This window comes from Spodoptera frugiperda, chromosome 2 (genome assembly GCF_023101765.2).
Source record: "Spodoptera frugiperda isolate SF20-4 chromosome 2, AGI-APGP_CSIRO_Sfru_2.0, whole genome shotgun sequence".
NCBI lineage: Eukaryota > Metazoa > Arthropoda > Insecta > Lepidoptera > Noctuidae > Spodoptera > Spodoptera frugiperda.
In genome coordinates, this window is record NC_064213.1 from 5,727,732 (window position 1) to 5,750,801 (window position 23,070).

At 33.6% G+C, this 23,070-nt stretch overlaps 3 protein-coding genes across 3 annotated transcripts; 2 read left to right on the forward strand and 1 right to left on the reverse strand.

Annotated features, from left to right (window-relative positions):
- Nucleotides 1–195: 195 nt before the first annotated feature.
- LOC118268922 (conserved oligomeric Golgi complex subunit 8) lies at nt 196–3,055 on the forward strand. The gene is made up of 7 exons (XM_035583736.2): nt 196–364; nt 748–1,054; nt 1,142–1,307; nt 1,397–1,492; nt 1,581–1,758; nt 1,973–2,136; nt 2,229–3,055. Exons 1-7 carry the CDS (start codon nt 310–312, stop codon nt 2,919–2,921), a joined length of 1,659 nt encoding a protein of 552 aa, XP_035439629.2. The 5' UTR covers nt 196–309; the 3' UTR covers nt 2,922–3,055.
- On the reverse strand, nt 3,046–13,237 carry LOC118268905 (DNA repair protein RAD50). Its single transcript, XM_050704729.1, has 22 exons — nt 12,826–13,237; nt 12,548–12,728; nt 11,992–12,177; nt 11,641–11,854; nt 11,349–11,440; nt 11,061–11,270; nt 10,799–10,968; nt 10,570–10,718; nt 10,380–10,494; nt 10,051–10,287; nt 9,579–9,737; nt 9,381–9,494; nt 9,102–9,299; nt 8,865–9,011; nt 8,565–8,780; nt 8,264–8,424; nt 7,615–7,849; nt 7,261–7,467; nt 6,989–7,185; nt 6,417–6,521; nt 3,547–3,663; nt 3,046–3,431 (listed from the first exon to the last, which is right to left on the reverse strand). Exons 1-22 carry the CDS (start codon nt 13,081–13,083, stop codon nt 3,185–3,187), a joined length of 3,915 nt encoding a protein of 1,304 aa, XP_050560686.1. The 5' UTR covers nt 13,084–13,237; the 3' UTR covers nt 3,046–3,184.
- Nucleotides 13,238–16,108: 2,871 nt separating this feature from the next.
- On the forward strand, nt 16,109–22,708 carry LOC118268929 (protein singed wings 2). Its single transcript, XM_050704755.1, has 2 exons — nt 16,109–16,351; nt 22,052–22,708. The coding sequence occupies exons 1-2, from the start codon at nt 16,199–16,201 to the stop codon at nt 22,232–22,234; spliced, it is 336 nt and encodes a 111-aa protein (XP_050560712.1). The 5' UTR covers nt 16,109–16,198; the 3' UTR covers nt 22,235–22,708.
- The last annotated feature ends 362 nt before the right edge of the window (nt 22,709–23,070 follow it).

Here is a 23,070-nt window from a genome sequence, read left to right on the forward strand (position 1 = left end):
TTTGTTTATTGTTCGGTACTGGTACTGTGAACTGTGAGTGGTTGGTATGCAATACCGAAATGATTAATTAGATTTTTTATCACTGCGACTCGCAGAAGTTTTTACTACACGTTTTTTTTACCGGCGTAATGTGAACGAGACCATCATCATCATTATCATCAGTCCGTATAGACAGAGCCTTACCAACTGACAAATGATAAAAACTGTCAACTGTCACAGCTCTGCCAGCATTATGACAGAAATTGAATGTATGATTTCGTGTACAAGTTGTTTATTTATCTCATAAAAATAATTCTGGAGTGAAACAAAATGGCACAGGAATTAAAAGAACTTTGTCAACTATTATTCCCTGACTCTGCTGAAGGTAAGGCATTTGTTTTGTATGGCTACGTACCTACTGTTAAAGTTTTATACAAACCGGGACCAAATCTAAAGGACTAAAATTTATATTCGCCTGTATTCCTTGATATTGTTCACCAATTTCCTAACAATCATGACTTTTGTAATCCCCAAAGATACAGGCTGTAGTCCATCATATTCAATGTAATGTCAACTTGTCACCAGTAATGTGATTCGAACTTGAGATCTCCTGTTCGACTGACTCCCACAGACTCATATCCTGATGATAAACTTTTTCTAAGTCCTATAACTATATTGATCAGGATTGAAGCAAGGCAGAAAACCTAATTGTATAATTTGTATAGAATATTACAAAACAACATTTTACATTACTACTATTTATTACAGAAAATGCAGAATACTTCAGTGATATCACGGATTATATTAAAAAATTAGGGTCACAAAATTGGGAACATATTCGTAAGGAACCAGAAAGATTGACCGAAGAGATGAAACAGTTGACGGAACAGACACAAGAGCTTGCTTTCACAAATTACAAAACATTTGTGGAAACAGCCGAGATATCACACACAATTATAAATGACTTGGCAAAGTCTAAGGAATCACTTTCATCATTCCTGGATAATACACCAATATTCTTACAAGAATGTGACAAGTTCTCACAAATAGCTGGTAATATTGTCAAAGAGAAAAGGTAAAAAATATTTCATTTGTAATCTACTTTTGATATATTCCCAATATTTGATTTGTGTCTAATAAAAACATTCTTTACGATTTCTAGCCGATACAGCACCATTCGTAACCAAAGTGACAAGTTGTTGGAATTATTGGAACTACCATCTCTAATGCGTGAGGCATTGAATGCTGAAGATTACGAGAGTGCCTTAGACATTTTCACATTTGTCCGTAACCTCTCCAAAAGATACTCCGAAATACCAGTTGTACAGGTATTTGTTTAGCAGTCAACTTCTCCTGGAGATACTCATCAGGAGTATAATGGAAGATTTTATATTTATTCCATTAAATTTGTTTACAGAATACCACATCTGAGATTATGACCCTGTGGTTCGAGACTCTTTACCACCTCTTCAACCAACTAAGATATGATTTGCCTCTACCGCAATGTTTGCAAGTAAGTGTTTGAAACTGTTCAAATATTAACTGATAGTTTATGGTATGTGTACAAATAATAATAATATCCTGTTGTCTTACTTTTATAGATTTTGGGTTATTTACGCAGAGCAAATACAGTGTATAGATCTACAGATGAAGATGAAAGCAGTTTGTATTCAGGGAGCAATAAAAATACAGCTAGTGCTGATGGGCTGCATGTGCACTTCTTGAAGGCCAGAAATGCTTGGTTTGAAAAAGCTTTGGAAGATGCTAAGAATACTGAAGGTATGATTAATATTTTAATCTACTTCAATGATGTCATTTTTTATAATACAACTAGTTGACCCAGCAAACTTTGTATTTACTCAAAACACTTTTTTCTTACTTTTCCATCCTTACTCCACACACTTCCAATTGGTTCACTGTTTTCAACTTTTAGCAAGACTAATGAACAGCAATTCATTTTTATATTACTAGATTATATTGTTTTCAATTTCAGCATCAGAAAGATTATTGCGAAGAATCATAGAACTACATAGAATTCATCTGTTCAATGTTCTCACACAACACAAGTCAATCTTTTTGTCGGATTCCCAAGAGGCCAAAATTAGAGATGACGAATTGAGCGGCACTAGCGCCCTATCTTGCTGGTTGAAATTAAAGGTATGGGATAACAAAGCTTACAAAGTTTTACCAATAAATAATTGAGTTTACCAGAGAAACAGATTATGTATATCCATTTTATCCTTTTTTAGGTTGAAACTTTGGCGCAAATATTGAACCAAGATTTGCCAAAGGAAGATGAAGCTAGTTTTGAGTCCCTTTTAAATCAGTGTATGTATCTCTGCTTATCATTTGGAAGAGTTGGGGCAGATATGAGATGTGTTCTGACGCCACTGTTCCGCAATAACATTCTAACGCAATTCCACACTGGACTTGAGAAGGCAGACAACCAGTTTGAAGCACAGATGAGAACATATAAAGTGCCGAGTATAAAGAATGTGCCTCGGCCTATAAACGAAACTGTATCAACAGGACCACCAGAAAACCTGCTTGATTACTATCCTCTGGCTGAATACTGTAATGGCATGCTATCAGTATTAAACTCAATGAGAGTTACAGCCCCATTAAATATTGTGAAGGAAGTGTACAATGCATTTAGAGAATCTTTCAACAAGGCTGTTCAAGTATTGTTGACCTTCTATTATAGAGAACAGCAAAGCTTTACTGATACTGAGAAGCAGAATTTTCTGTCTCTATGTGTGTGTTTCACTGAAGACTTGGTACCTTATATAGCAAAGTGTCTGGCACAATCTTTTCCTTCCACACAAGTAGCTGAGCTACTGGGTGTCACGCTAACTGTTCTACAAGAGAGCAACATTCTTCACGTTGATCAGAATGCCATCTGTGAACCTTTAAACTTCATTACAGGGGTATCAGTTAATTAAATTATTTATACTTAGCCATTATCCATAGTAAGTTATTATTTCAAGTGCTAATATACAAATATTATTTTATGTTATCCAATATCTATTTTATGCAAAGACATGTTTAAATAAATAGAAAAACAAATATTATCAAAGTGTTTTTATTATCATTATAAAAAAAATATAACATTATAATTATAAAATGAAATAAGGCACTGCCTCTTAACAACTACAGAAACTTAGGAATGATTACAATACTTCTCTTACATTTAGTAACAAGTAAATTATGTAAACTTAACTCTCTTAATTCTAGACTTACCTTCATCATTTCTAGACACTTCAAAGAAATGTGTTACCTTATCTATTTGTCCCAAGGACTCGATAAATTCCCTATCGTGAGTGATGATGATGAACATGAAATTCTTCTGCATCATTCGTTCCTGAACGATCTCACCAAGGGCCATGCAAAGACTTTTAATGTTATCTTGATCTAAATTCGTTGTGGGTTCGTCTAAAGCTAACACTCCAAATCTAAAAGTAAATACAACACTTTATTAAGTTTCCTCAACATCTATCATATTGATGGCATTTTTACTGATATGTAACATGAACAACAGTTGCAGCAGACAAAGCCGTGCCCACTTACCTAGAACTGAATGTTTCCGCGAGAGCCAGTCTAATGATAAGACAGGCCAATACTTTCTGACCAGCGCTACACCTGCCTCGCATGTCGATTTCAACTCCGTTTTTACATTGGACCACTCTGAAATTAATTTCGATTAAAAATCTATACATATAATAAAATCGTAGAAAAGTGCTGTCTGTACATTGAAAATAAAAATAAAAAAAATAGCAGGGGTTATTGTTATGTTGATGTCGAACCCAAAAATGTAATTAACCTTTTTTTTGTCTGTTTGTCTGTTTGTCTGTTCGTCTGTGCGCGCTAATCTCAGAAACGGCTGATCCGAGTTGGATGCGGTTTTCACGAATATATTGTGGGATGCTTAAATTTACATTTAGTGTTTGTTTCATGTCAATCGGTTCATAAGTAAAAAAGTTATGTCAAATTAAAGAATCACGACGAACATTCTATGCTTATACCATTAATCTCCGCAACTATTTGACGGATTTGGTTGAAATTTGGTACAGATATAGTTTAGAACCTTAGAAAGGACATAGATATATTTTTATTTCAAAAATCAAAAAATAAAAATCTATACATATAATAAAATCGTAGAAAAGTGCTGTCTGTACATTGAAAATAAAAATAAAAAAAATAGCAGGGGTTATTGTTATGTCGATGTCGAACCCAAAAATGTAATTAACTTTTTTTTTGTCTGTTTGTCTGTTCGTCTGTGCGCGCTAATCTCAGAAACGGCTGATCCGAGTTGGATGCGGTTTTCACGAATATATTGTGGGATGCTTAAATTTACATTTAGTGTTTGTTTCATGTCAATCGGTTCATAAATAAAAAAGTTATGTCAAATTAAAGAATCACGTCGAACATTCTATGCTTATACCATTAATCTCCGCAACTATTTGACGGATTTGGTTGAAATTTGGTACAGATATAGTTTAGAACCTTAGAAAGGACATAGATATATTTTTATTTCAAAAATCAAAAAATAAAAATAAGAAATAAATTATTTATAAATAATTCTATGTCGATCGTTACACGACTTCGGTTCATGTTATTGTTTTAATTCATCGAAAAAAAGTAAATAAATAGTAAAAAGGTATGAAAAAAATAATATCAATATAGTAAAACATTTAGTACAAAGAAAATGCTCTAACGGAGTATAGATAATTCTATGTCGATCGTTACACGACTTCGGTTCATGTTATTGTTTTAATTCATCGAAAAAAGTAAATAAATAGTAAAAGGTATGAAAAAAATAATATCAATATAATTAAACTTTTAGTACAAAGAAAATGCCCGAACGGAGTATAAATAAATAATCCAAGTTGTCTTTATCCTCGATAGATGGAGTTTTTTTTTTTTTTTTTTTTTGATGGGGGAAAATCATCCAATGACTTCTCCCGCCTTGGGCGAGGCGAGAGGGAGTGTCAGACTCTTACTGACTAAAAACCACCCCGTTCCTTCTCCTGCTTTACGAGCCGGAGCCCCGGTAAACCCGCTAGGTAGTCCGCAGCTCCGGATCAGGCATCAGCCCTACTGGGCCCCATCTGTGGTGGTCTGATGGCTCTTTGAGGCGCGCCGCACGCACGGGTCTGGTTCTGTTCGGGCGATGAGCTACCCTTGCTCGCCGTCCACAGGCCCGCACTTACGGTGGCCGGAGATCGTCCCGCGATCCCCGACGCCCAGAGTGTCTCTCGCGACGGCTGGGGCGTGAGGAGGTTTGTTCCCTCACGCGCCCCGCCTCCTCTTTAGCTAGCATGACTGCTTCGCAAAAGGAGGAGACGGCATCCCAATCCCTCTCGCTCCGCACCATGGCCTGAACCAGTGCCGGGCGCGAGAGGTCGCCGTCGCCGACCACATCCCTGAGGACTTGGCGGTGCTCGGCCCACGCAGGGCACACCGCCACTGTATGTTCTACTGTGTCCTCCGGGCGGTCCTCGCAGTTCGATAGATGGCGTTGGGATCGAAATAGATCGCGCTATGGTTTCGTTACATTCATTTGGTTGGGTATCGGCCGAGCGCTTCGGTACTATCGTAGAAAAAGTGTATTATCAGTCGTATGATTATATTATTTGTCTGTAGTGGTCCTGCTGTTTCGTATATTCTAAATTGGTTTCGTTGTATTTGTCAATTAATAAGTTTATTTGTTGGGTTTTCCTGGTTTTTTGGTTAAACTATTTAACGTAGGTTTAGTTTGATATCGATTATTAGTAGTTACTGTAGTTAGTTTTTTTAATAAAATTGTAAGTCTAATTTATAAATTAATTAGATTAGATTTAAGTCGTTTCTTTTAAATTATTTAGTTTAAGCTTGGTTATTATAGCATAGAGGATAGGTTGTAATATAGTTTCTTTTTTAATTGTTATAAATTCGTAATTCGTAGCTTTCTTTAGTTTTAAGTTAGTTTAAGTCCGTTTTTAAACTATTTTTTCAATGCCCTAAGTGAGTATACATCTATTAAATTCAAACGCAGAGCTCATTATGTTGATTTTTGAAGAGTTCCCTGGTATATCTTCCACATCTCATTTTTGAAGAGATCCCGCGAGATCGGGAACTATGTGGTTAAAACCAAAAATTTGCCGGAAGTCACTATTCCACGCGAACGAAGTCGCGGGCAAAAGCTAGTGTTTAATAAATTCATAGATTCTGTATAAGATGATTTCACTACATAGTATAAAACAAAGTCACTATTTTGGTTTGTTTGTCTGTATGCTTAAATCTTTAAAACTACGCAACGGATTTTGATGCGGTTTTTTAATAGATAGATTCAAGTGGAAGGTTTATATGTGTAATACATAAATAATACTTATATCACCATTGCACCCATGCGAAGCTGGGGCTGGTCGCTAGTTATAATATAATTAATCTTCCCTTACCTGTATTCATATTTACGCCGTTCTAAATTATCTGACATGCTTCCTTCAGCTTTGATAGCTATGTAATCTATATCATTACCACTGTAAATTTTGCTCCAAAGCTCCCTGCAAGAACAGACAAAATATTTTACTAAAAATAGCTTTACGGCGCATTCCAATAAACTACCGATCGGTAAATTTGCTTACGAGCCGTAGAATTTTGACATAAGCTCCATACAAAATGTGTCAAAATTCTACGGCTCGTAAGCAAATTTACCGATCGGTAGTTTATTGGAATGCGCCGTTAATGGTTTTATAGTGGCTTCGCAGGAAACCAGGTCAGTCAGTATTTTTAGGGTACATTGAAACAACCCTAGTAGTAGTAAATCAAGTAAGAACATACATTAAGTAATTATTATGTTATCGCCTTACTCACGTAACAGTTTGACGAGGAACTCGACTAGTTTCAAGCCATACTGGAGGCTCATATGTCAATGCTCGAAACTAGTCGAGTTCCTCGTCAAACAGTTACGTGAGTAAGCCGATAACATAATAATTAATTATGTCTCACGAAAGTTATAATAAGTACATACTTGATGATAAGGTTGATGCTTTCCATTTTCTTTTTGTGATACTCCATAAGACAAGTTTCTAACGCAGCGGCGTAATCCTTGACATCCTTGTCCAACATTTTTGTTACTTGCAATTCAAAATATTTTTCTCTATATTTCTTCTCTGTATTTTTGGCTAACGCAGTCTTAAGGTCCGTTTTGTTCTTTTTTAATGTAGTCTGTAATTTAACGAGAATAATGATTAACTAGTTCATAGATTTTGAATCTAAAATAAACATGGTCTTTAATCATACCTGTAGTTCATCCAATATACCATCAGTTTTAAACTTTTCACTGCAGAGCTTTCTATGTTTATCCGCCAAGGTATTCTTTTCTTTCAAAACATCTCTGTTGATTGTACTCAGCTTTTCTTTGATGTCAGCCTCATCCTTTTCACAATCCTGGGTTTCCTTTTGGACTTCTCTTAGTTTCAAATTGTCATCTAATTCACGTTTATAGATCTGGAAAGGAGAAAAATATATATTTTAAAACATAAGACCCAATAAAGCCTACTTTTGATTGCAGGGATTATTGCTCTTCTATCGCGGTTTCGACGACTTGACCAACAGGAATGTGGCTTGCAATATATATTTGTTTTCTACTCATACCTTTTCTTTACTAATTTCATCTTTTAATGTCTCGATCCTCTTGGTAGTTGCTTGTCTATCACACTGAATCTGCTTTAGTTTATCTTCAAGTTTCTTAATAGCTTCTTCCTTCTTTGCCTTCTCATGAGGAATATTTCTCTCCAAATGTTGTCTGATATCAATATCAATTGACTTAACTTTGTCAAAAGCTATTGTGATTTTCATTATCTCATTGTTCTTGTTTTCTATCTTTTCTCTGAAAAATTACATAATGATATTAAAATTCTGGTTCATTAGAACTATTTAGAACTAGGTTCATACTTTCATAAAAGAAATACTTGAGAGAAATCAATAGTGGGGATAGTTACAAAATGGATATAGGCCTTGGTGAAATGCTCTAGGGCAGGGGTTCCCAACCTTTTCCTGGTCAATAACAACGTTTATAATTATTATTCTTGTTAAGTTAGGCACCACTTCTTGTGGTACACTCTACTCATTCACTTTTTTGGATTTCTGATATCAGTTGCTTTTCTCAGTTTTCTACACACATGGATCATTTTTTTACCTTTGCGGACCATTAGTGGTACAACAGCCAGGAACCACTGCTCTAGGGCCTAGAGCTTTGATGATGAAAACTGGTGTTAACAATGAAAATGCATGTCTTTATTACCTGTTCTTTTTAACAACCTCTGCTTTAGCTTGTTCTTTTTCTTTCAGTGCTTCTCTAAGAGGTTCAACTCCTTTTCTCAGTTCAGCTAGCTCTGTTACAAACCTCTCCCTGTCAGCTTCCAATTGTTTTTTAGTTTCTTGAAGATTGTATATCTCTTGAACCTGTGGACATTCCAAGTTAGTAGTCCTTTAACACATTGAACGCCGTGGTGGTCACCGGTGACCGACGTTAGCGGAGGATTTGCCTTCAACAGTTTTCTATTGGCTGTCAAAGACTTAAGCCTAAGAAAACATCTCCTTACCTTCTTCTGCAAATTCAGACATTCTTCTTTAATTTTATTCTTCTTTGAACCTAATTCTTGTATCTTCTTGTTGTGCGCATTGAGTGTCTTTTGTGCAGTTTTAAGTTTAGCTTTCAAAGTTGAAATCGTCTGTTTCAATTCTGCTTGTTTAGCAGTTGCTTCTTCTAACGTCATATCAGTTTCTACTTCGGAACATTGTGCATTTATTGTTTCAAACTGTAAACAACCACAAATATTTTACATATTACATACATATTCAACTTCTAACTTAGAATAATGGATAATTTCATCGAACCTTACCTCTTTGGTCAAAGTTTTGACTTCTTGGTTGCACCGGTCAAGCAAAGGCATTTCTCCTTGAATTTGCTTAATCGTTTGTAACTTTTGTTCAGGTTCTACAAGAGACATGGATATGCCATCTACTTCTTCTGTCAGTTTGTTAATATTCTAAAAATGAAAAAGTAATTAAAACATTATGAATCTTTTATTGTGACTATTTTTTCGATAATTGCTCCTTCCATTGATTTAGGTACTTACTGTTTCTAGATCAGCAATACGTTCATCCAGCTGTGGTTTGTCCTTCTCTTTGAATGTTTTAATTTTTTCATTCAGAGATTTCATACTCAGAAGTTCATCTTTCTTAGCAGATTCTATTTGCAACTCCTCAGCTACTTTCTTAAGTTGATCAGGAACATTCATAATTTTCGTATTCAGCTGAGTTATCAAATCTGTCACCTAAAAACGATATCTAATATACTATATATACTTTGAAGTAACAACTTAGTAAGTAAATAATGATTTGGTTCAAATACATACCTCACTTTCCGAGTCAAATCCACGACTGCACAAAGGACAACAACTATTATCTTTCAGTTGTGACTCGTATTTTTTAATGACAAACAAAGACGATTCGAGAACATTGCGATCTTCCTGTAACATTTAAAAAGAAAACTAAACTTATATAATTATACAGAACAAGAATAAATAAAAAATATATACAAAAGTAGAACAAACCTGCAATTTCTCTACATTGGCGATAACTTTGCTCAATGTATTTTCATAAGTAGATGTTCCACAGGCCTTGTACATTTGCTCTTCAGCTTCCAGTTGTTCTTTGTTCCGTTCCATTAAAGTATTACGAACATGTTTCCGTTCTTCTTCAAGCTTAGTTACCTAATTCAAAGAAAAAACAAATATAAACGATTTGTTTTTGGATCAAAAAAAGTTGGACCAAATATGGAACCTTGGGGAACCCCTTGGGAACGTTCAAATAGTAATTGATTTATGCGGATAAGTTTATGTTATATAATGGTTTAATGACACACAAGTTATTATATTAACATAAATATTACAATACTATTGCAAGAATATATAGAAAGTAACATTTTTATATCAAGCACTGTTAAAGGCTTCACAAGAAACATAAATGTGAATGTTAGAATCACGAGATTTTGGTTAATAATAGTCTAAAAATATCAAAACTTACTTGTGTCTGTTTCTTATTCAAATTTTTCTTCAAAGTATTGACTTCAGAATTTAAGCTGGATTCTAGCTTTTTGAGAGACAAGACGAAATCTTTCTCTGGCATACTACCCAACAGTTCAGTCAGGGCTGATCTGTGTTTGTTTTTTAGTGTGGAAAATTGTTTCTCTTTTTGCTTCAGCGATTCTTCTTTCAGCTCGCGTTCTTTCAATTTAGAAGATTGTTTTTGTAATTTTGTAATCTGGAAATATAAAAATATTTTATTCATTATAAGATATTGATACCAAGTACATTTTATGAATGTGAATAATGTTTATTTTTTAAGTTTCTTACCTTCTTATCAATTACATCAAGTTCTTCATCATTCTTCTCTAATTCTTTTTCATCTTCATTAATTTGATGTTGATGTTCCTCAGTATTTAATTGCTTTTCAAAATTTTCAAATTCCCTGTACAAAATTAAAGTAAGAATGAAATAAGGATATGTAAGCTATGAATTAAAGGGTAGCACTCAAAACACTCACTCTTCAGCAGTTTTCAATTTGATTTCTGCAGCTTCCAGGCGGACTTTAGATTCGTTAGCTGCTAGAATCTCTTTCTCTAACTTAGTAACTTCTTTCTTGTTCTTCTCAATATCATTCTCTTTGTTTGATATTTGTTGATTGTGGCGAGACTGAAATGCAAATTACGAACATGGTTTACTTTCTGTGCTTTTATTTTATTGTTTCATTACATTCCAAAAGGTATACTTACAAGAGCTACACGGCTCTCGTCAACTATTTTCTGCTTCTCCTTTTCTTCTTTGTCAGCAAATGACTTAAGTTCATCAAGTTCCTGTTGTAGAGTTTTCACTTTTTGTTTGATTTTATTCATTGCTTGATCTGCTTCTTCATTAGTATCAACAGTAACAATGTCATCTATTTCTGCAAATATAGACATAATTATAATATCATATGTAAAGTATTTAATTTCTTAACATGGATCTCTGCTTTCATTATTTACATTTTATGCTTACCAGCTAATTTCGCGACATTTACAATCAATTCATTTCGCTCTAATACTTTTTTATCATTTTGACTGTCTAACAATAGTAACTTTTCAAGCCTAGACTTATTTGCATCTTTTTCATTGGCTACTCTTTGTTCTTCATTATTGAAATTAGATATTTTTGTGTATGATTCTTCAAGTTCCTTTTGATTGGCTTTAACAGTAGCTTCATAGTTGGCTGAAACATGATTTATTATAGATTATGTCACTGCTTTAAAGATGGTATCGCTGTTTAAGTAAAATTCATGTGTCTTACTAATTTTTTCCTTTAATTCTGGTACTGTTCCTTCAAATATATTTTTTATTTCTTTTTTTAACTCTTGTTCTCGTTTATGGCAGTTTTCTAATCTGAAATACATTAAATACAGAAATATTAGATTTCTTTTTGTATGATGTTTAAATAAGTCTACAATATTTTGCTCATACATTTTATAAGGCAGAAAACCATTGTAACACACAGTATTAACATGTAAGTAGTTACCAAGGACCAAGCCACTGGGTAGACACATTTGATTGGTGAATTAACTAATTTTAAATAAATAACATACTTCACTTTTAATTTTTCTAGTTTTGTATCATATGTATTGAGTGTAGTTTCCAAAGATTTGATGGTTTGCAATTTTTCTTCAATAGGTTTGATTTCACTTGTTATTTCAGCAAGTTTCAATTCAGTTTCAGATATTCTTGTTTCTGTGTTGACGACATCTAGTTTCTTTTTATCCAAATCCTTCTTTTGGTCCTCTAGTACTTCAACTCTATCAGCTAGAAATGTAACAGAAGAGGTTTTAATAACATAATCTAGCGAACTTTTTTCTGTGTCTTGTTACTGAGCTTAACCTGGATCCAGCCGAATGTCTATCTATATTTTATACAAATTTACTACTACTTAAGGTACTCACCAAGAATTTTTATATCAGTGGCAAAACCTTTACGAATTTTCTTAAGACGGTCAAAACAGTTGCTGTACTTGTCTGAGTCAAATATCTCATCAAAACGTTCTTTAACTTTTTTGCCTTCATCTAAAGGCCAACTTGATTCTTCTTGGTGGCAGAATATGACCGTGTTTAAAATTGCCTTTGATACACCTGGAAAGCACAAACACAAATTTTATCAAGAAATCTTAATAATCTTTTTTATAATCTTAGATTAACAAAAAGAACTATCTACCAATAAGAATTAAATCAATAAAAGTACAATGTAGATAAAAAGTTTACATTATAAATTATGTATTAGGTATATTATTACCTGTGGCTAGTCTCTCCATAATACTAGGCATTATTTGAATGCCCCAATATGAATGGTAATGCATGTGATGAAGGCATTTAAAAAGAAATGAATTAATGTTAATGAATGAATTATAAATCTTATGACTTGTAACTTGAGAATGAAATATGAGTATTGATGATAAACATTGAAGCATTAGTATCTATGTTTAGTGTGATGAAATTTATTTACCCAGCTCATCATGAAGAACAGCATCTAAATCAGCACATTTTTTTGATATATCCTTTGTTTTCCCAGTCTCATTAGTAACTGAGAGTAAAGAGTCCAGAGTACGAAATGTAGCCTTTTTCTTTTGTAAAACAACCTTCATAGATCTTGTAACCTCCATGTTTTTATTTTGAGCATTAGCTAGCTGAAATATTAACAAATTTTAAATATTATATTTGTGTTATTGTCGTATGGACTCTAATTATTAACCTATATCATTGTTTAGAAGTAAAATGGGTTACCTTCAGCTTTATTTGCGCTAGAACTTCGGTAGTTCTGTTAACTTTAGGATCATGAACAAAGCAATCGCTATGACCCATCCCTGGAGGCATTTGCGATGTAATAGCATAACGCAAAGCCTCGATAATAGTTGTTTTACCACATCCATTTTGTCCCAATATCAGTGTTAGAGGACTTTCAAACAGTATTCCCTGTTCATCAGAATCATCCGGTCCAAAACTTCGAATGCCCCGTATCATTAAAGATTTAACAACCGCCATTGTTATTGTTCACGTTTTTATAATGTAATGAGATGTATTTTCTTGCCAAATCAAGATTTTACCGCCGCATAAAGCGGCTAGCGGCAAAAAGGATATTTCCAATCACAGACGCCGACGACAGGTTATTTGCACTCGCATCAACTGTAAATAAATTGACATTTACGATTTGAAACTTGAAAGATTTTACATACATTACTGTCATTGTCTATTACTATAAAAACATCGTTTTATTGAGGTCCTAATGTAATTATTATAAACATTGAAATAAATATTTGATTTATTTAGTAATGATCCCGTAAATTTCTAGGGTCTAAAGGAACATTTTTAGTTTTTAGGTCTCTCGACCTCAGTCTTTAACGCGTCGGACTGTTATAGTCTATGCGCGTCCATTCGTTAGTTTGTCATTGAATCTCAAGTCTGCTTCTGCTGTCATTGTTTGTCAGTCAATGCAATGAATTATTTATTTTGTAAAATCTAAGTTTAATCGTTATTTAAATCGTTTTTCTGTGAATTACTGAGTGAGTTTCTTTTAATAATATTTCATAGTTATTATTTTTATTATTTATAGTCGATTGTTATGATTGCCTCGATATTTTTAATAGAAGAAATCTCGAACAAACATCGAAGCTTTGTGTGGTTTATAAATTAGTTCATATAAGTGCAAAATATTTCATTGATTTCTTTATTGTGCTGTAGTACTGTGTTGTGATATAATGACTACGGTGTTAATAGTCTCCATGTGCTCACTTTTGTGCAGTTAGATTAAACACTGTGTTTTAGGTCATTTATTTACCTAATATAGTAATAGTACTAGTTACGTGAATGTACAAGCCTTCGGCCTGTAACTAACGCATATTATTCGATTTATATGACATAAAATAATAAAAATATCAGTTTGAAGGTCTACATTATGGAAATGTCACCATATGTTTTGTTATGAAATGTAAATTTTTATACCAGTTCTGATTCTGAGTCACATCTAATTTAGTATTGGTCAAGGCCAGACCAGTTTTTAATGAAATAACATCAATACAGCCATTGTCAATATTACCTAAAACTTTTTTATGTAATCTGTTGTACAGCACCAAATGTTTGTTTTTAAAAATGTTTACAAACAAGAACTCTCATTATTATTCATGTTACATGCATCATTCAATATACTATGATTCAATCATCCCTTTATTTTAACTTCTACATAAAGCTCAATGTTTTAAGGAGTGGTCTGAAATCTAATCATTTTATTATTGATTTTATTGTAACTGTAACACTTATATGTAGATAAATAACCTACTTACAACAAATATAAGTTAAGTAAATATACTAACTACTTGAAAGATTAAATTCCATATTGAATTAGATTCTCCTTGTACTGTAAAGTGCTAGCATATCTGACGAAAAAAAAAACAAGTATAAAATACAGGGTTCTAAGACTCATTGACTATGAAACTGGTAATATTGATGTAAGGTCAGATTGCTACAAAAACATTGACCTTATATTTATTTATTACTGTAAAATACCTTCTATTACTAAATACATAATCAATTAACTTTAAACATTACTAAAATTCTTTTGATTTGTACCATACAAAAAAAATATTTGAATAGAAATTTCTGCTACAGTAGAACTCCAATTATCCGAATTAATGGGGACCGGGACCCATTCGGATAATCGAATATTCGGATAATCGGATTTTTTAAAAAATTTGCCATTGAAGAGAATAAAAGCTACGTTTTGATATTGCACTATTTTTTTATTGAATTAAATTGCGGGGGAAGTCAGTGTAGGCACAACGGCAAGTTAAGACAAGTCAAGTCAAGATGATGCGCCGGAATATATTAATTTGAATTTTACAAAACTAATAGCAATTCGATAAATAAAAATTATCCTTGAAAATGAACGTATGTTAAGTGGTATTGAAAATTAAATCGTATTTGGTCAAATTTCGACCACTAGGCGACCACTAGTATTATAAAATATGGAATAAAATAATGTTCTATATAAAATAAGTTGCCTCGTCGGTCGACGGGTCGCAAGTGTGACTGCCGGGCAAGTGTGCTACCGAAAGCACGGAGTCCGGAATTCTACCCAGTATATGACAATAGGCTCATCAATTAATGGGACAATGATCAATTACATGGGACTTGACCCAAATGGAAAAAAGTTGGTGTACATTGTATAGCGGCATTACGTGCCGTAATGTGTACCTCTACCTACCTCTTCGGAGATACAAGGGGTTTTGTTGAGGTACTTTTCCAGAGGTTACGAATAAACACTCAAATAGCGAGCATTGACATCATTGACGGACAAACCAAAGGATATTTTGACATTTTAAAAGTAATATGTGAACTATTTGATAGATATGCTTTGACTTTACTTGAAACCAACTTTAAGACCTCTAACTTAGCAATACAAGAACAACCATTCGTTCAAAAATCCCTTCAAAGTAATCAAAATACGAACTGTAATTACTAATTACCTTCTAGTTTAAAGAGATTATTCGTAAATTACTCAATTAAATCCTGCTTACATGAAAACATACAAGTTAGTTATATGTATTATGGAATATTCCAGTACTCTTAGTATGAGTTTGTTTTATGTTGAACGAAAATGGAACAAGACCGCGTTCGGCGCTCTGATTGGCACCAATGAACCAACCAATCATTATCCTGCTAGCAATTCTTCTAATTCTTTAAACGTAAAGCATACTGATAGCAATTCTTCTAAACTGTTGGTGCTAAGGTACCAGTTTGGTTTACGTTTAAAGAATTAGAAGAATTGCTACCAGGATACTGATAGCGATTCTTCTAAACTGATGGTACTTTTTAAAGAAAGTTTACTGGTTTAAAGAATTCGAAACGAGAACGCATTCAGTGCTCTGATTGGTTAGTTTATTCGAGACGACCAATCAGAACGCCGTATACACTCATGTTTCGATTACTTTAAACGAAAAGCAAACTCATACTAAGGTTACAGAGCGTCAACGCGCTTTCGTTTCGGTCTCGTTATACGTAAAACAAACTCATACTAAGCCCACTGAACACATTCTAATCCTGTTTTCTTCAACAGATTCCTGTTTACGCTTTCGACAAAGCGTTTCAATATAACAACAATATAATGCACGTGTTTCTCGGGGACAATCCGTGGAGGTGCGACTGCCATTACATACCTCGATTCCAGAGTTTGCTTCTGAAGTACAAGCGAGTTATCCGCGACCTATCTGATATAAGGTGCTCCAAATCCAGTGATAAGAAGACTTCACTTGTTCAGGTAATTAATTATATCTATTTCTATTAATATAATAATTGTGAATAGTTTTATGCAAAAATTACTGAATGGATTTATATGAAACTTGATATAAAGATACATAGATTATTATCTAATTAGTCTAAAGGTTAAATACTCAAACGCCACTCAATTTTAAGACGATCTTAAGAATAGCTCTATCTTTATAAAATGACAGCACAATATTTAAGTACAACTTAATACTGAGTACCAATTCAGTATTTGGGCGTGAAAAGCATAAGTACAGATGCACTTTTTATGTACAAAATTCTCTTATTACGTATTGATATAAAATTTTCTCATTATAATATTAATATTATTCTGTAATATTCATGAAAATTTCATATTGTTTTACCCACCCGGTTACCAGGGCCCCATAGCTCACAGTAGCTAGGTAACGACCACTCGACCACTGAAGTCCCGTTACCGTTTCGCTTTTATCAATTTCCCTAATGAATTGGTCACAAAGCTTCAGATAAGGCACGATTAATTTAATCTCGCTAATAATTTTATGCGTAATCTGTTCCATTAATGAATTTGTTCCAAAAGGGGAACTGTCAAGGCCCCATCAAAACCCCAAAACCACTGAAGCTTTGTTTAATTTACGCTGATAATGATATGATAAACGTTGCAAGTGAAATGTTTTGTGGAATATTTTTTTTGCAAATTGGTAAAGGGATTATCATTCTTTTTTCAGATTTCAGAGACGCTTTATCTATTTGTAAAATATATAAAAAGACATAAAAAGGGGCATCCTTTTTATACTGATTAAAGTAGTGCCGAAAGATCTCTTAACAGGCAGTTAGGAAAGTTTGACAATAGCTCGTATAAAGAAAATTATGCTTTAGCGAATATAAAAAGGCAGATGTCGCTCCATGCGAATATTGTCATTCAGGTGAATGTTGTTAAAGGTAAGCGTCTGCAGGTCCGCATCGTACGCACTGTACGAATCGTACGTATTCGGTAAGTCGTCATCAGTACGCATCGCATTTAGGCGCGCATTGTCGACGAGCGGTCCGTACGATGCGGATCAGTGGACGCAGTTGTATGAGTTTTTATACAAGACAAACTAAAATCCGTTGCGTACGATGTGGGCCTATTGACGCTTACCTTAAAACTACGTTTTGGATCAAACAAAATAGATAAGAAAAAAACTCTTTTGACAATAGAGTTCACAATATATTGGAAAAACGGTGAAAACTACACTCTACAAATGTCATATGAACGCATACATGTGCAATATGGTCGCTGTGAAATACATTCGCGTACCACAGGCATTTCATCTTAATAAAATGTTGTATGTTCTCTCACTTCAAGGTAGAAGCACGTTTCTAATTTGTACTTCGTGTCAATTGACAATATTAATTCGTATTAAGATAGTAAACAGCGGAAATTCGTGGGCAAATAACAGTGTCCTATAAGTAATTGGAGATTATGTTTAAAAATAGATTTCTTACCTTAAATCAATTTGTGTAATTACTTTTTTAGGTTTTCTTTTGTTGTGGAACGTGTACCGCATGTTATCGGGTCTTTTAAAGAGTCTAGATTTTCTTGTGTTGCGGTTTGCGGTACGCAGACTGCAACCAGTTACATTATCGGGTATTTTAAAGAGTCCTTTTATAAAGATTAGTCATTATTATATTCTCAAACATCTGATTATGTGATGTGATGCTTTGCGTCTGGTGATCTGTGATACAGATTTTATCTACGGCAGACACCAGTCTCAAGTTCATAGTATAATTGTTTACTGTATACTGTGAATTGATGATGAGAGAAATAAACGAATATTTATCAGGTTATATTAAAGATACAGCAAACTAAACATTTCTATCGCACACAGAAACTCATTTTAGTGCTAAGCGGCAACATAATCGTATTTACACAAAGACACATATATGGGTATAGTATTTAATTTATACAGCCTTAACAAATATGTTTTCAACAATTAACCTTTAATGATAGTCTTGTCTTGATAACATTTTACATGAAATATTTTTGTGAGATTATACTCTCTACTGAAAAGAAAAACCGAATTATTTGTTTTTGACTGAGAAAACTACCCATTTACTGAACGTGTCAATCACATAGATATCATAAAACATTTAATATCGCATAACACCAACGACTATACAGCATTAAAGCAGTCAAGCACTCTCAGAAATATTTAAATTGTTTTGCTGTAATGTGCTTACTCAAATTTATTGTTGTTTTGCAAAAAGTCTATAATTATATTTAGGAAAATGATGACTCATGTTATAAGTACATGGTTTATAAGACAATACAGTGTGCGCTGCACTCAGCAATTGTACGTTGGCCTAATTAAAATATTGCTTATTTTTATTTACAATCTAATTATTATCCGTATATTCAGCACGTAAAAAAGTAGGTGGTTAGTCTTTAGTTTTACATTGAGTTCGTGCAGCAATATATATTTTGCACTTAATCTTTTACTTGTCATACATGTATCTAAATTGGAATTAAATGGCTTGTTACATAGTTAAAAGTGCATTATTATCTTAGAACTCTTCGATCAACAATACCAACTATTGTATTGTTGATCGAAGTTAGAACTAATAAACACTCTTTATGTCACATGTACGTAAACTACCTAGACAACTTACAACATTACGGCTCTTCTGTGGTGAAGAAACATGCAGCTGTTGCTGTTCACACAGAATTTAAAATTTGATTAATTTCATTATTTTAACTTTCGATTTTCGTTGACATATTTAGTTGTAGATATTATGCTTCTGTGGACGAGTACTACTTTTAGTTTTATTTAAATCATATGAGCGATCTCCATACTGTATTTGTAAAAAGAACAATAAGCATAAGAGGCCTCTCTAACAGTCAAGCTAAATCAAGTCTAGGTTTGACTGCAATTCGGAATGTAGAAGTCATATTATTAGTAATAATAATTGTCTAAACAAACTTTAAAATGTCGGAATGTAGTATAAGAATAAAAATATTAAAATATGTGTAAGCAAATTGAAATGTCTGCTCTCGAGAGGCAAGTCTTTGTCATGTCTCGTTTGCGGTACTGAACGCTTCGCATACTGCAGATATTTGCTAAAGAATGCATTATTATATGTTCATACATTCTCATAACGTAATAAAATACACATCGAGCTATAAAAAACCAGTATAAACTGATCGCTGTATAAGCGGAAAGATTATAATTAGGCCACCTGCCCTATGTATTGTTCCATAGATAACCTCAACCTCTCTTCTTTACGATATTATAAAGCTTTCACGACATTTTTTAAATTATCTGCGTTTTATTTAAAATTCTAATCTTGCGTTTTTGTTGGGATACCCTTTACAAAGCGAGATCATAATATACTGGTAATGTATAGCTTGATGTGTGGCCCGTTTGCACGTGTTAAGTCATCAAAATAATCACTTCATTAAAATACATACTTCTGTCATATGATCTTTTGTCATTCAAAACGTACCGTGCCAATTATTTCTAAGATGTTTTATCATTAGCTGAATCTATTTTACAAATTTGTTTTTAAACATATTTTGTTTTAGTGTTTTGTTTTTTACTTGATTGTTGTACGGTACGTGTTTCATCATTATTATTAGCCCAAAAATGACACAGTTGTAAAAATGGTTGCTACCGTATTCACCCGAAGGCATTAGTTAGTAACTCTATTTTTTTTGTCTAATATGGGATTAATTGAAAGTGATTGGACAAAAATTCCTCTTTCTGCACTGGTGACCAAAACTCCTTCTTACTTCTTCCTTCAGGGTACTTTGAAATTATCGAGAATATAATAAAAATAGGTCGACTTAATAAAAATTATCTTACACAGTATTACAGTTAATTATATAGACGATTAAATACATTAGAATTCGAACTTGAAACGGGATATTTACCATGATCACGGATGAACTGGAGTAAATGCGGGTGGATTAAACACATAACACTCTTTCGGGAATAGTTGGCTAAAAAGACAACTGTAAAATAGATATGTATATGTCATCAACAAACAAAAAAATTATAGACAATGTGTTCATTCATTCAAATAATGAAGTATCATATACAAAACAGAATTCATAAACAACCTTGACATTTCAAATACTTAACTGATACTTTATCAGCAAAGGTTTCATATCAAATGACAGTCATAATATAATTGATAAAACCGAATTTGTATCAAAACAGGAACGAATTCCTTTGGGGCCTCCTCAGTTTAATTCTTTGATCTTTGACCAAAGCGTAATTAAATTATATTACATGAAGGTACAACTTGATTACAGGTACATACATGAATACATAGGTACTCATATGATAGGTATGATGCTTTGATATCTATGTAAAAATAAAGAGGTTTTTTTTTATTTTGCTTAACGAAATAATTTACCTTTCAAAGGTCGTTTTATACGTGTTTGATTAATTAATTTTAACACAAATACATTAATTAGACTTTATTTTTATTTCTTGTGTCTACACGTAATATTTGTCATACACATCATCAGAAATCGTAATTAATATTTGATCGTCATTTTACATAATAATCAACCAGTCATAATCATGACCACTGGACCAATATGTGACTTGCTAATTTCATTTCAATTTAATTTTGACTGTCAAAGTCAAAATCATTTATTTAAAAGAGACCGCGAAGGCACTTTTGAACTGCAAAGCAAATATTACAATATTTAAAGAAAAATGTCTGTTTGTCGGTCAGTCCTCTAATGAAACTATTTACTCGTCCCAAAGTGTAGATTTCTATGGAGAAGAACGAGCAAGAAACTCCATTGGTTACTCTTTTTCGATCAGGTTCACTATACAATTCTCGGTTACATTGTTTCGTTGGTTCAATTATGTGAGAACATACGTTAGTTCCTATTTCTCATTAACTGTAGTGTCCCTAAAGACGTCACGAGTAGATACAGTCCACATTTTAACGACTACAAAACACAAGAACGTGCGAGAAAGCCACACTCTTCTTGGAAACATTTTCTATTTATTTTTAGTCCCACCTTACTTTTTGTTTTATCCTATTACGTATAGGGATCCATTGCTCCATTAATATAATCCCACTGATTAGATTGGTCATATTCTAAGAACGTCGAAAATAACAAAATAAAGTTTGTTAATCTATTTTTAAATCATATTGACAGAGCCAAAACACTTCGGTTAAGCTATTCTGTAACTGACAATTCGAACTTCCCAAGTGAGCCTACGGACTACCTAGCGGGTTTAGCTCAGGCTTGAAAAGCAGGAGTAGGAACGGGGTGATTTTTAGTCAGTATGAGTCTGACACTCCCTCTCGCTTCGCCCTGCTGAGAGAAGTCATTGGATGATTTTCCCCTTTAAAAAAATCGCATTCTTGCCCGTCATTGGTCGAAATTATACTCATAACCAATTACATGGCGGACCGCGATCGAGTTCACTTCGATCTTTCGAATTGAAAGTTACAGAATAGCAGTTTCATTCTTTTGTTAAACAATTATCATTTTTGTTTTGCAGCTATATCGGCGAGATTTATCGGGTTTCCAATAAAAGAGAAAACATAAACAAAAAGTTTAAAAATATGATCGCAGTACGACCCGTGACGTGGTACCCATCGAAGAATTTTAATCTTCTTTGTGTACATTTTTCGATGAAAATTTGTATAAGGCGATTGTTTTTTTTTTCTAAAATAAATTTAATTAGTTTTTTTCTTGTTTCAGATCAGTACGATACCACTGGGGAACATCTGCGGGGACGATGACGTGATGCCAATAAGTCCCATCAACATAGTTAATTTAGTTCTATTAGCTTTAATACTATTAGTTGTTGGAAGATTTCTTTATGATTGGCAAAACTTTAAAAATACCGGTGAGCTGCCTTGGTTGTCTTCAATATTACCATAAAAATGTATTGTAAATAAGTAATTATAGTTTGAACCGAAACGACAGCGCGTTCGGCGCTCTGATTGGTTGGTTTATTCGAGCCGGCCAATCATTGTTTTTTTCCAAAAACGTCGTACCGCAGCCATACAGTGTTTACGTCATTTATTACCTTACACTTCGCGGGCGACGCGCCGTAAGCGCGCTGGCGGCGAGCGGTAGCCGTGCTGGGGCCGAGCCGGAGCCGTGCCGTTTAAGTCGTGATTTGACCTCTACTCTACCATCACACGACAAAGTTTCGACCTAATTTATCACAATGTTATTATTTGTTTAATGTAATATATTAGAAGTATTTCATAAGATGTAATTTAATAACTAAGCTGTTAGATAAGCATGAAAGAGATTTTAAGACATGAGATACAGACTAAGAAAAAGGCTGAGCTTGATTTGTATGATATCTGGTGATGAAATAAATACTACATAATGCCTACATTAGTATATGTTTGTTGTTTTATTCAATTTTATTATATCCGTACCCCCCAAAGACAATTTTCCTTCAGTTATGTTATTTACCTACATCATGTGAGAATGGAAATGGACAATAACATGTGAGGATGTAACTAGAATACTTTTCACCAGCGGTGCACTATACACCAGCCATCATTCCAGGGTTTGTCTTTTGTGCTGAGAATGTTTTGGAAACTGAAAATCCTATAGTTTGACTCGATAAACCCGAGACCTATGGCTCAGAATCTATAGCCTATAGTGGCCACAGCTGACCAAAGGGCTCTTCTCCTTTTTTGAAGGTATGAGAATTAATCACCACGCTAGTTCATTATGGGTTGGGGATTTTAAACTTA